Here is a 14,047-nt window from a genome sequence, read left to right as displayed (position 1 = left end):
ACTGCGTCCGGCCGGGGGGCGGGTCCCAGATTGTCCTGGCTGGGCCGCAGCTGGCCGTACGGCAGGAGCGTGCCTGTGACCCGCCACCGCGTCCCTCCCTGGCTACACAATGCCCAGCGAGGCCTCACGTGCCTGCCCCTCCTTGGCACATCTGTCACTTTGCCCACGTGCAGATTCGGGATGTGCTGCCCCGTCCCCCGTCAGCCTCAGAGCCGAGCCAACCCCAGCCCCGGGACAAAGAACAAACTCTGGCCTGACGTGGCAGCATTCTCTCCACGCCCAGCAGAGGGCGCCATTGCCTGCCGTGACCCAGCCAACAGGGCCCTGACGGAGGACAGGCCTCGCCCCGCTTGGGTTCCCAGTTCTGCTGCTCTAGAAACGGGTCCGGACCTGTCCTGAGGAGCAGAAACAGGCGAGTTTCGGCTAAAAGAATAAGAGCCACAAGGACAAGGACAAGGGGCCAGGACACCTGGCAGTCACTGCCTCCCTGTGGGGGCCAGGAGCCGGGCTAAAGCTTTCTTGGATGAGCTTGTCCTGTCGTGGCTGTGGCTCCACGAGGTGGCACGATTTCCGTCCCCTGGGGCCACCTCACAACATCTGAGGAGGCTCTGAGACACTTGGGGCCCATGGAGTCTTCAGTCCCGTCCTCTCTGTGACACCTGCTCAGGACCCACGCGTGCAGAGTTCCACCTGCGGCTCCGTGACTTTCCAGAAACGGAACGGGAGTCGTCAGAACGTCACACGCTCCCCCAGCCCTGTGCTGATGAAGCCACGTCACTGGGAAACTAACGCTTGCAAACGCACAGGCTTGCACACACACCTGCACACACAGACATGCACCTGTGCACACACATGCACCTTGTACAAACACGCACAGACACGCACCTGTATACACACATGCACGTGCCTGCGTGCACGCGGATGCACACACGTGTGTAGGCACATACACACCCGCGCACACTCACATACACGAGACATGCACACGCACCCATGCACACACGTGCGCGTATCTGCACGCACACATGCGCTTGGGCCCACCCTTGCAGTACAAGCGGCCGGGAGCTGCTCTGAGGACGGGATCTCCCCAGTCGCCACGGCTTCCTTCCAGCTCCAACCTACGTGACCCTCGGCCTGCTCACCTGTCTTCAGTCCCAGCACGGAGGGGCTGCGGGAGGCTCTGGGAGCACAGGGGGAAGAGGTCCCGGGGGAGGAGGAAGGACGAGGTGTGTCTCGTGGCAGTAAGGCAGGGGGGAGCACTCAGGTGTGTGTGGTTTCGAGGCTCTCGTCCGCACGCCCACCGCCCTGGGGCGCCTGCCACGGCGAGTACGGGGGTGCCTCATCCAATCTGCATTTCAGATAAACAGTGAGTTTTCAGTCTATGTGTATCCCATGCACGACTTGGGACACGATTTTACAAGAAATTATTCATTGTTTACCTGGAATTCGAACTGAACGAGGCATCCTGTATTTCATCTGGGCGGAGGGTGGCAGAGGCCCACACGAGGGCTCCCCGATCATGGCCGTTGGCCGTCAGCGACCCCTCCGCCCCGCACGGGGCTGCCAGCGGCCCTCACAGAACAGGGCCAACACCCTCGCCCTGGGCCGGAGGCCGGGCTCCCGTGGCTCAGAAGTGAGAGTGGGGAGAGTCTCTACCTGGGGCTGCACCAGCCTGGGCACGGGGTGTATGGGCCTGGGGCCCGATGTCAGGCGGCTCCTGGATTCTAGGCACGTTAGGGACTCATCAGAGAGAGAAGAAGAACTTCCCACATCAAACAGCTCTGCCAAACCCTGCCTGGCACCCAGCAAGGTAGCCAGGCACCTGCTGGGCTGGGCGGGCCCCTCCCTCCCTCCTTCTGAGTGGAAATCCCCCGGTGCCCTGTCCCGACAGCCCCCAGCACGCGGCCTGGCGGGCTGCCCACGCACCTCACGGGGATAATGGCGCTTCTGGGGGACTCGGCAGCCAGGTGTACCTGGAGCCCCTGACAACCTCCCTCCAGGGTGGGTGAGCTCCCGGGAAGGAGAGGATCAGCTGCTGGGCCAGGAGGCCCTTGGGTTCTGGCTTCGGGGAGCAAAGAATCGAGGTCAGGGGGTGCCTGGGGTACAGGACGGGAGGCGGGGTGAGCTGCCAGGGGCACACAGGCAGCTCCCCCAAAGGGTCCCGGGGGGACGCTGCTGTCCTCGAGGCATGCAGGTGGCCGAAGTGGGCGAGGGTCCCATCCCCCAGGCTGCCTGGCCGCAGAAGTCACCAGGAGGAAGCCCCCTTCCAGGGCTGTCCGGCGCACCGACCACCGAGGGGCATTCTTACGCGACCCTCCCCTCGGTAGGGCTCTGAACCCAACGTTCTGGCCTGTCTTCCAGTTCCTTCCTGGCCCTTTACATTCCCGGTGGAAGCTACGTTTCTGACAAACTTCAGCTTCACGCCCCCGGCCCCACACACCCGCTGATAACCAGCCTGCCTGCCCCCTCCCCCCAGACAACCTGTTTCCCCACACTTCACACCCTTTCTCCCAGGGCTCCCGTGGGCGCTCAGCTGGCCCCTCTGGCTCTTGGACCTCATTTCTGCCAGCGGCACATGCATCAGTCCCGCCTCCCACATCCACACCCTGACTTGGTCAGCCGCTCGCCTCTCCCCTCCATTCTGGGTCCACACCGGGTGACCTGGGCCCAGGCCCCACAGCTAGAGGCGGGGTTTCCCATGGGTGGGGTTCATTCCTTCCCGGACACCCCCAGCTCTGGCCTTCTTTGATCTAAGCCGATGGGTCAAAGTCATTGGAGCTTTGGACTCTGCCAGCTGAAGGAAAGTTCTAGAACTCCTGGTGGGAGAGGCGGGGAGACGTAGGGGGTGAGGCTGAGGAATGCGCCCCAGGTGAGCCACAAACCCTGCAGCCCTGGGATGCCCCGGGCTCCCTCCCAGCACATCTGTGTGCACAGCCACTGCTCAAACGCCCCCCTGCCCCCCACAGCACCCCATGTCTGGCTGGTGCCTCCAGAAAGGGCCTCCTCGAGGTCAGCACCTCTCCACGTGCGCACGCCTTCAAAGCACCCAACCTTGCCCGCTTCAAAGCTCACGGTCACAAAAGACGTTACAAACTGCAAACCAAATCGTAAACACACGAAGGCATCACCAGGACCTAAAAGGACTTAAACGTGATGTGAAAAATGTTGGCAAAACATGAAAGTGGGATTTTGTGGGTTTGAGGTGTGGTCGAGGCATGAGGCGGTGTGGCATGCGGGAGAAGGCCTCCGGGCCGGGCGCGGGGCTGCTGTCGCCCGTCGGGCCGGGTGGTGGCGGTGCCCCCAGAGCTCTGGCTGCTGGGACAGCTCCAGCCTGGGTACAGGCTGGTGCTGGCTCTCAGATGCCGCCCGAAAATGCAGCGTGGCCGCCCCCCACCTCCCGGGCCGGCTTGTCCACCGCCGCCCGTGTCGCTGAGGACAGACTCCTGCAACCCCAGCCCGGGAGTGCCTCCCACCTGCCTTCTAAGACCCTGGTGAGTCTGCTCGGCAGAGTTCAGCACCTGTCCCGACCCTGTTGTGATAGGGGGACGGGGCGCACACACAGGCAGGGCGAGGAGGCACGCATCCCCAGGGGCCCCTTCCAGGCTCCACACCAGCGATGGGGCCTCGTCTGCGTGTACCGGCTCTCGCACGTACCAGCCGTGTCCCCCACTGGGTCCCCTCACTTCCCAGCCTCAGTTTTCTCAGCTGTGAAATGGGTCTGAGGTGGAATCAGGAGCCAGTAAATGCAGCCGCAGACCTCCCTTCAAATATCTCTGTAAATGGCAGAAAGGCTTTTCAAAAGGGGAAGCAAGAAAGGTGGCCCTCAGCGGAAATCCCAGAGTGGCTGCATGAGGCTGCCAGCAAGGGGGAAAACCGTGTCCCAAGCACAGGGCGGGCCTCCGCGCCACCTGGTCCTGCCTGTTGGGGAGCCCCAGGCTGCCCGCGCCCGGCCTGGGCACCTGGAGACAGAGCTGCCCCTGCCTGGGGGCTGCGGCTGCCTGTCCCCTTAGGGGGTCCTGCGGAGACCCCTCCGATTCCTGCGAGCAGTGCGGGCATGGGCTCTTCACACCCCACTGCAGCTCTAGGATGAAGACAGGGGGCCCCAGCCTCCTTCCACCTCCCCTTGCCCTTGGCCCTCTACCGACGAGCCCCAAGAGATGCACTCAGTGTCGGACCCCAGACTTTGTCCACAGGATGGCTCTAGAATCCAGACATCACTGTTCGCATTTCTAGCGCGCTGGCCATGCCCCGAAGTCACTCTGGCAGAGCCTGGGGCCAGGCTGAGCTCACGCCCTGCCCGGGGGTTTCAGTGGTGGGAGGAGCTCCGGGCCAGCCCTGGGGACCGTCCCCACGTGCAGTCTGAATGGTGACGGCTCTGCCTATGGCTTCCCGCACACGTGCCCCGGAGGGCTGCCCATCGTGGCTGTTCAACAAGATGCTGGTTGCTGCTTCTTCCGGAATGCATCCCTGCTTCCCTCTTTTTCTTTCTTGGGGAAGGAGACCCCATCTCTGCACACGACCATGTCTTCCAGCCTCTCGCCGCACCCCCTCCCCAGCCCCCCACCTCGGGAGCCGCTCCCTCCTGCCCTGCGGATGCCGCACCTGCGACGCCGTCCCAGGGAATCTACCCGCGTGGACACTCCTGCATCCTGTTCAGCCCACCTGCACGGAATCCTGCTTCCCTAACCTCCCACCTGTGCCATCTGGGCACTGGTTCCCATTCTGGAACTTTCCTTCACCACCATCTTTGGTTGGAGCCACCAGTTGTGATTCTGATCTCCTGTGTCGGGGGTGACTCCCACGGGGCACACCTCCAGGACAGCACCTTCCTCTACTTTTCCCAGTGTCCCATGCAGCTACGCCAGCTCATGTGACCAGTGCCGGCCAGTGGGGCCTTCCCGCCTCTCCTGGCCGTGGTCGAGGCTCCGACGGTGCAGACACGTGGCAGCGGAGAGCCGGGAACCTCACGGTGCTTCACCTGGTGAGGACTAACCTTCGGTGGCAGGAAGCCACTGACATTTGTGGCACCCTGTGCCCCTCCTCCTGCACAAAGCGCAGCCAACAGAATCCAGGCTGAGTGGTCTCCCCAGGATCACGGAGGGCAGACTCTGGGCCAGGGCGCACGGCTACGGGTGAGAAACTGGGAAAGTGTCCTAGGATCTTTCCTGCGACGCCTGCGAATTTCCTCACACAGTCAGACCCGCGTGATCCGGTCTCCGGGGCCAGCGCCCCCTCCGAGGGCGTGTTCCCGGGTCTCGGGGATCCCCTCTGATGGCCCCGTTGCTCTCTTCCCCACCATCACTCCTTCTGGATCTCCCGGCTGGATCCTCTCTGTCTCAGCTTCTGGTTCTGCATTCTAGAAGTTTCCCCGACCTTGATTTTCCAGTCACGTTAACAATGTGATGCTAGCAACTGTACTTGTGATTCCTCAGAGCTCTGTGCTGACTTTATAAATGTAATACCTTCTTGAACACCTCTGCAGATCAGTATAATTTTTAAAACCCCCTTGTGTCCCAGAGCCAGCCTGGTCTCCAGCATGGACGTACGTGCTGTTGTAGCTACCAGCTCGTGTGATTGGGTCAAACCCCGGGAGGCCCCAGCCGTCGGCTTGGAGGTGATGGTGAGGATGGTCGGTGCTGGGCTGTGCTCCGGGAGCCGGGCCCCCTGGTCGTGGCCCCGGATGAGGAGCCAAGACAACGAACACCCTCTAACTTGGCCTTTTTTCAGATGCAGGAGGTTTAGGGTCAAGGCGTCGGTGGGCATTGGTGAAAATCTCCAAACTGCACCCCCAAGCCAGGCAGGAACCTGGAAACAAGCTTCCTGAATCTTCCTCCAGAATAAAGCCTTCAGTTCCTGCGGTCGCCCCTCGTGTGGGCCACAGATGTGTGAGCACCCGGAACCCCACCTCAGGCTGGGCGCGCTCACGGTAGGACATCCACGCGACCCGGTGACGCGGAGTAAGTGTAGAGCCCACGGACTTTCCACACGAACTGCGTCAGCCTGTCGCCTTTCACAGCTGCTCAGTGCCACATGCTCGTTCCCAGCCACCGTCCCCGCGTGTCTGGGCCTCCTGGGGATTCCTGATTTTGCCACCGTGGAGGCCCGCTTCCCTGGCCGTCCGGCCCCAGACGCCCCAGCGGAGGCCCCAGACGCTCCCACGTCTTTAGTCTCAAAGGCCTGGCGTCTAGGTCCACGTGGGCCCTGACAGGCAGACCCCAGGCCAGCCCGCTGCGGGATGCTCTTCAAACCGGTGTGCACACACCCAGGCCCGTTGCTGGGGACAGCCCCACCCCAGGCCGTCCGAGCTGTTTTCCGGGTCCTGGCGTTCACAAGGCATCACAGCGATGGCGGATGCCACGTAAGGAGCGCGTGCTCGAGGACCCTGTCCTACGCCGAATGGAGTAAGAGCAAGCACCACACCGCCCGGGTTCCCATCCAGAGCTGCGGCTCCGGCAGGGGCGAGTCCTGGGACCCCTGTGCCTCAGTTTCCCCAGCTGTACAGGGCGACTGGGACAGCACTTAGCTCACAGCGTGGCTGTGAGGACTGAGTGGGAGGAGGCGGGCGAAGCTCCTGGTCTGGGTGCTTTGCGTGGTTACTGCTCGGCCAGCAGCAGCCGCCGACGCGGCTCAGCCCGCTCAGCCCCTCTGGCCGTTACGAAGGCGCGTGGCTGCAAAGGAATCGTGCCCACCCCGGTCCCACTTCTCCCCAGGGCACCCCATCTCAGGAACCAGCAGCCCCAGCAATGACCACCCCCCTGCCGGGAAACTCGGGGTCGGGCCGGCTCCCCGCTCACGCCCACACCCTCTGGAGCAACGTCAGCGCTCGGGGACCCGGCTGCCCCTCCTGCAGCTGTCCTCACCCTCTGGGGCTTGTCCTAACGTCGCTGGGACGCGGTGCCCTGGCTGGGACTTGGGGGGGCTGCAGCGTGAGCCCCCCAAGCGGGCGGCGGACAGCGCCTCAGCCTCCAGCCGGCCGGCCGTGACCGGTGCAAGCCCAGCCCGGCGGCGGGAACAAACAGGAACCGGCTCGAGCTGCTGTCCGCGAGCCCGGCCGTGTCCTCGCCGCGGGCTCCTCTGAGCGCTCCACCTCCCTATGCTACCCCTCCACCGCCCCGCAGAGGAGCCCGAGACATTGAATTTCATCTTTCCTCGCATGCGTTTGAGGCCCACCCCATGTGCCACCTCCAGGCTTGTCCTAGATGGGACAGCGTGTGTGGAATGTTCTAGACTGCCTTCGGTCACTACAGCCTCTCTGCACGGCTGCTGGTCTCAAGGTAGGCGCTGCTTAGCAAAGCCCGCCTGCCCTTCCCAGTTCCCCGCAGAGCCGAAGGGAGGGTGGGTTCCGTGTGTTCCCGTGTTCCCTCCTCTGTCCTGTGACCACCGGCCCCAGGCTGTGGGCACCGCCCACACGGGACGCCTCGCTGGGACGTCCAATGCCAAAGGAGCCACCACCCCAAGGCTCAGAGGGCCCTCGAAGCATTTCTCCCGGGCGGGTGAGGGGACAGATAAACCAGAAAAGGAATGTTCCAGAAGGATCCAGGGAGGAAGGAGTCACACTGGTGGTGCATCCTCTCCACCATTCCCGGAGGTAGACAGGGAGTCCCCACGGCTCCACCAGGAAAACAGATGGGCAGCCAGTTCCAGCCCTGAGACTGAGACAGTGGCCCCCCACCCCCCCCGCCCCCCGCCAACACCTGTGCTTCCTCTCCATGATCCTCTGCTCACGAGCGGGTAGCCCAGGAGCCTGGAACCGTCTACGGGACACTCGTGGTCTGAGGGAGAAGTGGGCAGTGCTGCCCCGTCCCTCACCCCCGGGCGGGCCCGGGGCCGCTGCTCAGCTGCCCCAGGACAGGAGCCTGACGCCCCCACAAAGGCGATTCGGGGGGCATGAGGGCCCCCGAGCACCCGGCGCTGCCCGGGGGAGCTCCGTGCCGGAGGGAGGGCAGGCCAGGGGCCCTCCCGCCACACGTTAGGGCCCCCCAGGCCCTACTCGGGGTAACAGGCTGCTGCAGGCAACACGAGCTCAGCCTGAGCCCTGTGGGGGAGGTGCCTGGGTGAGGAGGGTCTGGGGTGGGGGGTCCCGGCTCCGGCCGCCACACTGCAGTGCCGCGCGGCCCGGCAGGGGTGAGACACGGGCCTCCCGCCGGCTCCTTACCAGGAAGGCCTGGAACAGCTGGAAGGAGCCAAGGAGCCAGACGTACAGGTGGGAGTGCACCTTGGTGGACGTGCCGTTGAAGGCGTTGGCCACCGCCAGGAAGGAGTAGGGCCCCACGGTGAAGAACTCCCAGTCGTAGGCGCCTGAGGTGGCAATGGTCTGGTTGGCCTCGAAGAGTCGGGTCCTCGGGTTCCACTTGTAGATGACGCTGTCGATGTTGTGGTTATCACCTGCCACCAAGCAGCCGCGTTGGCGGGGAAGGGGGGGGGGGGGAGGCGGACTTCTGAAGCCTCACGGCGGCCGTGGCAGAGCCCTGGCCCGCCCTGGCCCTGCCCCAGGCCGGAGGGAGGGAGGGGTCTGTCCTGTGCACCGAGGCCTCTGGCCGCCGGGCACCTTCCCTGCTCACCCCGCACTCCCTGCCCCTGTGCCCAGAGGAAGGCCCTCCCTGGGTCTCCGCCTTTGAGGGCTCCAGACCTGTTGCCCCGCAGCCCTCTGTCCTGGAGATGGGGCCCCAACCCCTCCCTAGCCTCACTGTTCACACTGTCCCCTGCTCTCTCCGAGAGCCCCCTGCTCTCACTGTCCCCCACAGGTCAGGTCTTTGCACTTCCTGACCCTCTGCCCGGAAGGCCCCTCCCCACAACATGCTCCCAGGAGCCCCCCTGGCTGGGCCAGCCTCTCCCGGAACACTCATTTCCCTGGGGAGCACTGGGGAGTGGGCCCTGGGGTCCCCCTGCCCGTGAGCCGGGAGGCAGGGCTCCTCCCCCGCGGGTTGTGGGCAGAGCTGCCCTGAACCCTGCCCTCGAGAGTTACACACCCAGGAAGGGCCTGCTGCGGTCACTCAGGCCGTCACTGACCCAGAAACCAGGCTTCCCGGCCTCTGCCAGGCCTGTCCCCCCCACCGCACCCGCTGTGTCACAGGGTCTGTGTGCAGAAGGCATGTTCTGGGGCAAACAAGCCCCCCTATCCTTCCAGCGAGTCTGTTCTCCCAGCTGGAGTCCACGCCGACGTCCCTCCAGGGGACAAGGGCATGCCGGGCGAACAGCTGGCCTTCACACCTGCCTCAGTCACCTCCTCCGGGAAGGTTAGTCACTTGGTTGGTTGGTCAGTCAGTCAGTCGGGTGGTCAGTTTCGAATGAGGCAGTCTGTGCAGCCGGGCCGCCTGCGTTTCGGTAACCACTCTCCCAAGGGCAGGCACCCGCACGGACTGTGCCTGCCTGTCCGCCTGCCCGGACGCTGCCAGGGTGCTCAGGTGTGTTCGCCCTCAGACGTCACTGTCAGATGGCCAAGCCCGAAGAATCAGGCTGGGTGTGGCTTATTATAACCTGGTCATTTGGTGAGGGTTCGGGTGAGTCAGCCCCCCTGCCCCGTGGCTCCCTTCCAGGCGGGAGGCCACAGCCTACCTTCCCTGTGGTTGGCCACGGCCAAGAAGTGCTCCCCGGCCATCTCGAAGGCTTCCCAGTCCCGGGCGCTGTGGGTGGGGACCCTCTGGTACGGTGTGAACCTCAGTTTCCTCTGGCTCCATTTGTAAATGACAGAGAACTCCTGGCCCTTTTCATTCGGTTCAAAATTAGCCACAGCCAGGAATACCTGAAAGACAGGACCCGGGACACTTGGTTCTTGTCACCTGTGCGAGGGGCCTGGGGCTGATCTTCTGAGCACCCGCGTCTCTGTCCGATGGCCACTGTCTCTCCGGATCTGTCAGTCACGTTCATCAGTCTGTTGTCTTCATTTTTGCCTCCAAAATCAGAAACGGCTCTGTGCACAGAACTGCGCTCATCACCCGGACGAGCAGAAACACACGATCACGTCCTCCTCCCGCACAGACGCACATGTTGTCACATAGCTGAGTAGGACACGCAAGTGCCCAACATGGGATGGGACCAGGAGGCAAGCCGGCTCGGCGTGTGGGGTGAGTCTGCTGAGCCCGGAAGCGAGCGTGCGCTCAGTGAGCCCGGCACCTGCTTTGGTGAAATGTTTTTCTGAATTTCCTAATATTTCTTGACGTGAAGTTAACATTTCTTAGGGGCCCATGGGTGGCTCAGCTGGTTAAGCGTCTGACTTTTGATTTCGGCTCAGGCCATGATCTCATGGTTGGGGGATCAAGCCCCGCACTGGGTTCTGAGCTGACAGTGTGGTTCCTGTTTGGGATTCTCTCTCTCTCCCTCTCTCTCTCTCTCTCTCTCTCTCTGCCCCTCCCTGTTCGTGCTCTCGCACTGTCTCTAAAATAAAAAAAGAAAAGTTTGCATTTTTTATAATGAAAATGCCGTCAACCAAAAGGCCAGAGCACCAGTCGCTCATTCGCCATGCTGGACTGGGAGCACGGCTGGGCCATGGTGGGCGGTGGCCTAGAGGTCTGTCTGACCTGCTGGCTGTTTCCTCGTCAGGGCGCACCTAGTGAGGGCAGGGCCGCACGGGGCACACTCGTGTTGGCGAGTGAGCGCTTTGGAGGACGGGCACGGGGTCGTGGGGGGAGGCCCTCGGCCACTGCCACTGCAGCAGAGGGTGTCGGGGCTGGGGAGAGAGTGCATCGTGCTGGGGGCGCAGCTCAGACACCCCCCCCCCCCCACATCATGCCCTCTGGCCCATCCAGCCCCGGCTGGGAGGGGGCTGTCCGTGAGGGTCTCACACCCTCACCTAAGGGCCTGTCCCTCTCCGTTTGGACACCGCATGTCCTCGGGACCTGGAGTGAGTCAAGGAGACAGGACCGTGGTCGTCCGCATTCTGAGATGCTTTCTGCGCTGTTGACCAGCTCATCAAGTGAGCCCACAAGCTCTCAATTTAGTCACAATGGGTCTACACGGACTTGACAGCATCTTAGGAATGGTCTTGTCTTTATTTTGTAGGAAGCCACAGGCACGTCACACTTTGGACTTAGAGACCCCACCAAGTGTCTGATCTCGAAAGCCCCTCAGAACCTAAGTAAGACTTTGAAACCATGAGGAATACCCTTCCCGTATTTCCTACGGAAGGGGTCCCAACCTTTGGACTCCGGGTGTCTCCAAGATAAGAGGGATTGAGAAACTCGCCGAACGCAGACTTGCCTTCTTCCCAATGGTGAAGTGTCTCCAGGACTGTGCCTGGTGCGTGGGAATGTTCTGGTAGGAGGCGAACTTCCCATCGGTCCACTTGTAGATGGCGGACGTGGCTTTGCGGTTGGCGGCTGCCACGAAGAGCCCGGCCTCGGGGATGGCAAAGACCTCGATGCCCAGCGTCTCCGAGTCGGTGAACAGGCTTTGATGTTCTTCCACGTAGTCCAGTTTCTCCTTGGCTGGCAGTAGAAACGTGGAGACCCGCTTAATGCCTGCCCGCATGGAAGCCGACAGGCCGGCTTGGGAGTGTGACCCCAGGGCCCCGAGCCGTGACCCCACAGCATCAGCGACTGCCAGGGAGGTTCGCCTGGGGGCATTTCACCCTCACGGAGAGGCCATCAGGGGAGGCTGTGCGGGTTTTAGGGTCTATGCGGCGTCCAGGGACGCTGAAGGGACAGAACTGACGTGTCGCGTCCTCATTAGACATTTCCCACGCCCGCTGCTCTACACAAAGCTGTGCCCATGAGCAGCGGGGTCAGCGGCCGAGGGCGGCGTGGGTGACTGTCCAGAGCGCCCTGGGTGACCTCGACCCCCCTGTCCCCATGCGGAAGGCTCTGCCGGAAGGTCCCAGGGGAACAACATACATCCCGGCTCCTGGTGTCATCCCCAGCATGTGTGACGGGGGCAGACACGGCACGAGGAGGGTGTCCCCTCGACGGGGACTGGACGTGCACGAGGGGAGGGGTGGCGAGCCCTGCTCCCCTCGTGTCCCGCCCAGGAGGACACGCGTCTCCAGGTTGAATATGCAGCCCGCTGTCCGGGGGGTCCTCCCTATTCCCAAGTCGCACTGGCTCCAAGAAGAACCCCCGAGTCCCCAGAGCCCCAGGAGGCGCGCCGCCCTCCTCACCTGCTAACACGGAGACCCACTGGCTGCCCACACACAGGAACAGCCCCTTCCGGCTAGCATCAAACCAGAACTGGGCATCCTCCATTTTGGTGCATGGAGGCCGGGACCCCAGAGTCACCTTCAGGTCGGTTTCTGGGGGGAACAAGGAAGGGGAGTGTCCAGAGAACATGCTCCCTGGAGGAGGACCCCTGACCCAGGCGGTCCCACCTTTGCCTCTGCGTGTGGGGACCATGAGGACACGGGGTCTCCATTGTGGCCTGCTCCCCCCCGGGTGTCCGCGGGGCGGGATGCACGCCGTCCGGCTTCCTGCCAGCCTCACTGCCCACTCCAGAGGGCGGCCCTCCTCCCCTTGGAAAAGCCTTGGTGATCGCACACCCACTGCCCTGCTCGCCGCTCAGACCTCTCTCCCTGGCGTCAGTTTATCTAAGCTTGAGTTTTGCCTAATTCCGTGGCGTTTGACCCCATCGCTGCTGGTGGTTACACCTCATTTCGAGCCAGGTCCGCACGTCCCGGTGATGCCGCGTGGCGGATTCACAGTGACATCGTTGTCGCCGCCAAGCCGACACCCGCACCTCGACTGTGACCCGGGGCACCTCGACCTGATGTAGCGCCCAGCAGAGCCCCAGGGGGGCAGTCCTGCTTCCCGCCTATTCTGAGATGATGGGACACATGTGCAAAATTCCCGGGGAGCATATGAAAATTCCACTGTGCAGGGAAATTATTTTCCTCTGTGTCTCTTCTTTTACTATAGCAATCATTCAAAGTTGTACCGTTCCTACAAAATTATTCAACGTAGCATGACAACAAACTGCATCAGTTTATAGACTATTAAAGCTCTCTCCAGCACAATAGAAAAAGCTACAGCTGGTGCTTCTGGGAGTTTGGAAACCCCATCCCAGGAGGGGAGTGTAAAGGCGGATGTGCTCGAGGGGCGTCCCCTGACTGGTGAGGCATGACCGTGAGGCTGAGGAGGGGCTGGGGCTGTCTCCCCTGCCTTGCTGAGTGGTGGGGGCTGCAGTGGGGGCGGGATCCGGCTTCTCCGGGGTGTTGTGTGTGGCTTACATACGCAGCATGGTGACTTCAGCCCCAGGAGACGCGAGCACGGGCTAAATGCTGGGGACCCTCTGGGCTGGGGGGTCACGGACAATTGGAATGTGCCTCTCACAGTTTGGGGTCCCCGCTGGGGTGGGGGCTGAGGCTTAGATGCCTATCAGAGAGGGATGGGGGTAAAGACCCCAAATACTGCTCTGGGGACAAAACAGGCAGCAGATGGAAGTCAGAGGCTCAAGAGAAGGAAGACGAGGTCAGGGAACAGCACTGGGGGTCCAGGAAGAACCAGGTTCTCTGGTGGCCATTGGGCAGGACCCCTGCCCATCTGCATCAAGCCAGTCCCTTTGTCAACTTAATAGTCACCTTCCTTTCTCTGTTACCAAGGGACAAGGCTCTCAGGGTCTGCCATAAGTGAGGGGGAGTGGGTGGCTTTGACCTACTAACCATAGGGATATTTTAGCACCTCATTATCTTCTGGCTTCCCCGGGGGGCCCTGCAGGACTGGGGGGATGGACAGCACAGCCAACTCGGGACTCCTGCAGGGACAGAGCCTTGCGGTGGCATCCGAGCCAGGCAGTAAGACCAGCTGCCTCACCAGGCCCTGCAGAGAGACGGAGAGCATGCTTAGAACATCGTTGCCAGAGAGTGCTTGGACCCACCCCTGGGCTCAGCCTGGCCAGACCCTGGTGGAGGGGTGAGAATGAGGACTGAGGGTCTGGCCACCTCAAGAGCCAGGTGAGAAGAATCTGCTAATAGGTTGGGAGTGTGGGGAGCACTGGGAGCAATGGTGGATAATTCTACACTGTTCTAAGGCAACAGCCACGGAAGGGGTTTTTCCTGTGAACCAGCCTAGAGTGACTGGGCTGCATTGTTCATCCATCCATCTGTCCATCTGTCTGTCCATCCATC

At 62.5% G+C, this 14,047-nt stretch overlaps 1 protein-coding gene across 2 annotated transcripts in view; it reads right to left on the bottom strand.

Moving 5' to 3' along the window:
- The window catches only part of TSPEAR (thrombospondin type laminin G domain and EAR repeats), a 151,093-nt gene that overhangs the window by 9,497 nt on the left and 127,549 nt on the right, over nt 1–14,047 (bottom strand). For both annotated transcript variants that reach the window (XM_040483764.1, XM_040483763.1), the window contains exons 5-9: nt 13,583–13,739; nt 12,089–12,220; nt 11,194–11,420; nt 9,553–9,739; nt 8,153–8,382 (exon numbers count right to left, since the gene is read on the bottom strand). In XM_040483764.1, coding sequence (XP_040339698.1) covers nt 8,153–8,382; nt 9,553–9,739; nt 11,194–11,420; nt 12,089–12,220; nt 13,583–13,739 — 933 coding nt within the window. The remainder of the gene's footprint in view (nt 1–8,152; nt 8,383–9,552; nt 9,740–11,193; nt 11,421–12,088; nt 12,221–13,582; nt 13,740–14,047) is intronic.

The sequence above is a fragment of the Herpailurus yagouaroundi genome, unplaced genomic scaffold, assembly GCF_014898765.1.
Source record: "Herpailurus yagouaroundi ecotype Mexico unplaced genomic scaffold, PumYag 162, whole genome shotgun sequence".
Classification (NCBI taxonomy): domain Eukaryota; kingdom Metazoa; phylum Chordata; class Mammalia; order Carnivora; family Felidae; genus Herpailurus; species Herpailurus yagouaroundi.
The sequence above is the reverse complement of the archived record's forward strand: the minus strand, read 5'-3'. Positions and strand labels throughout refer to the sequence as shown.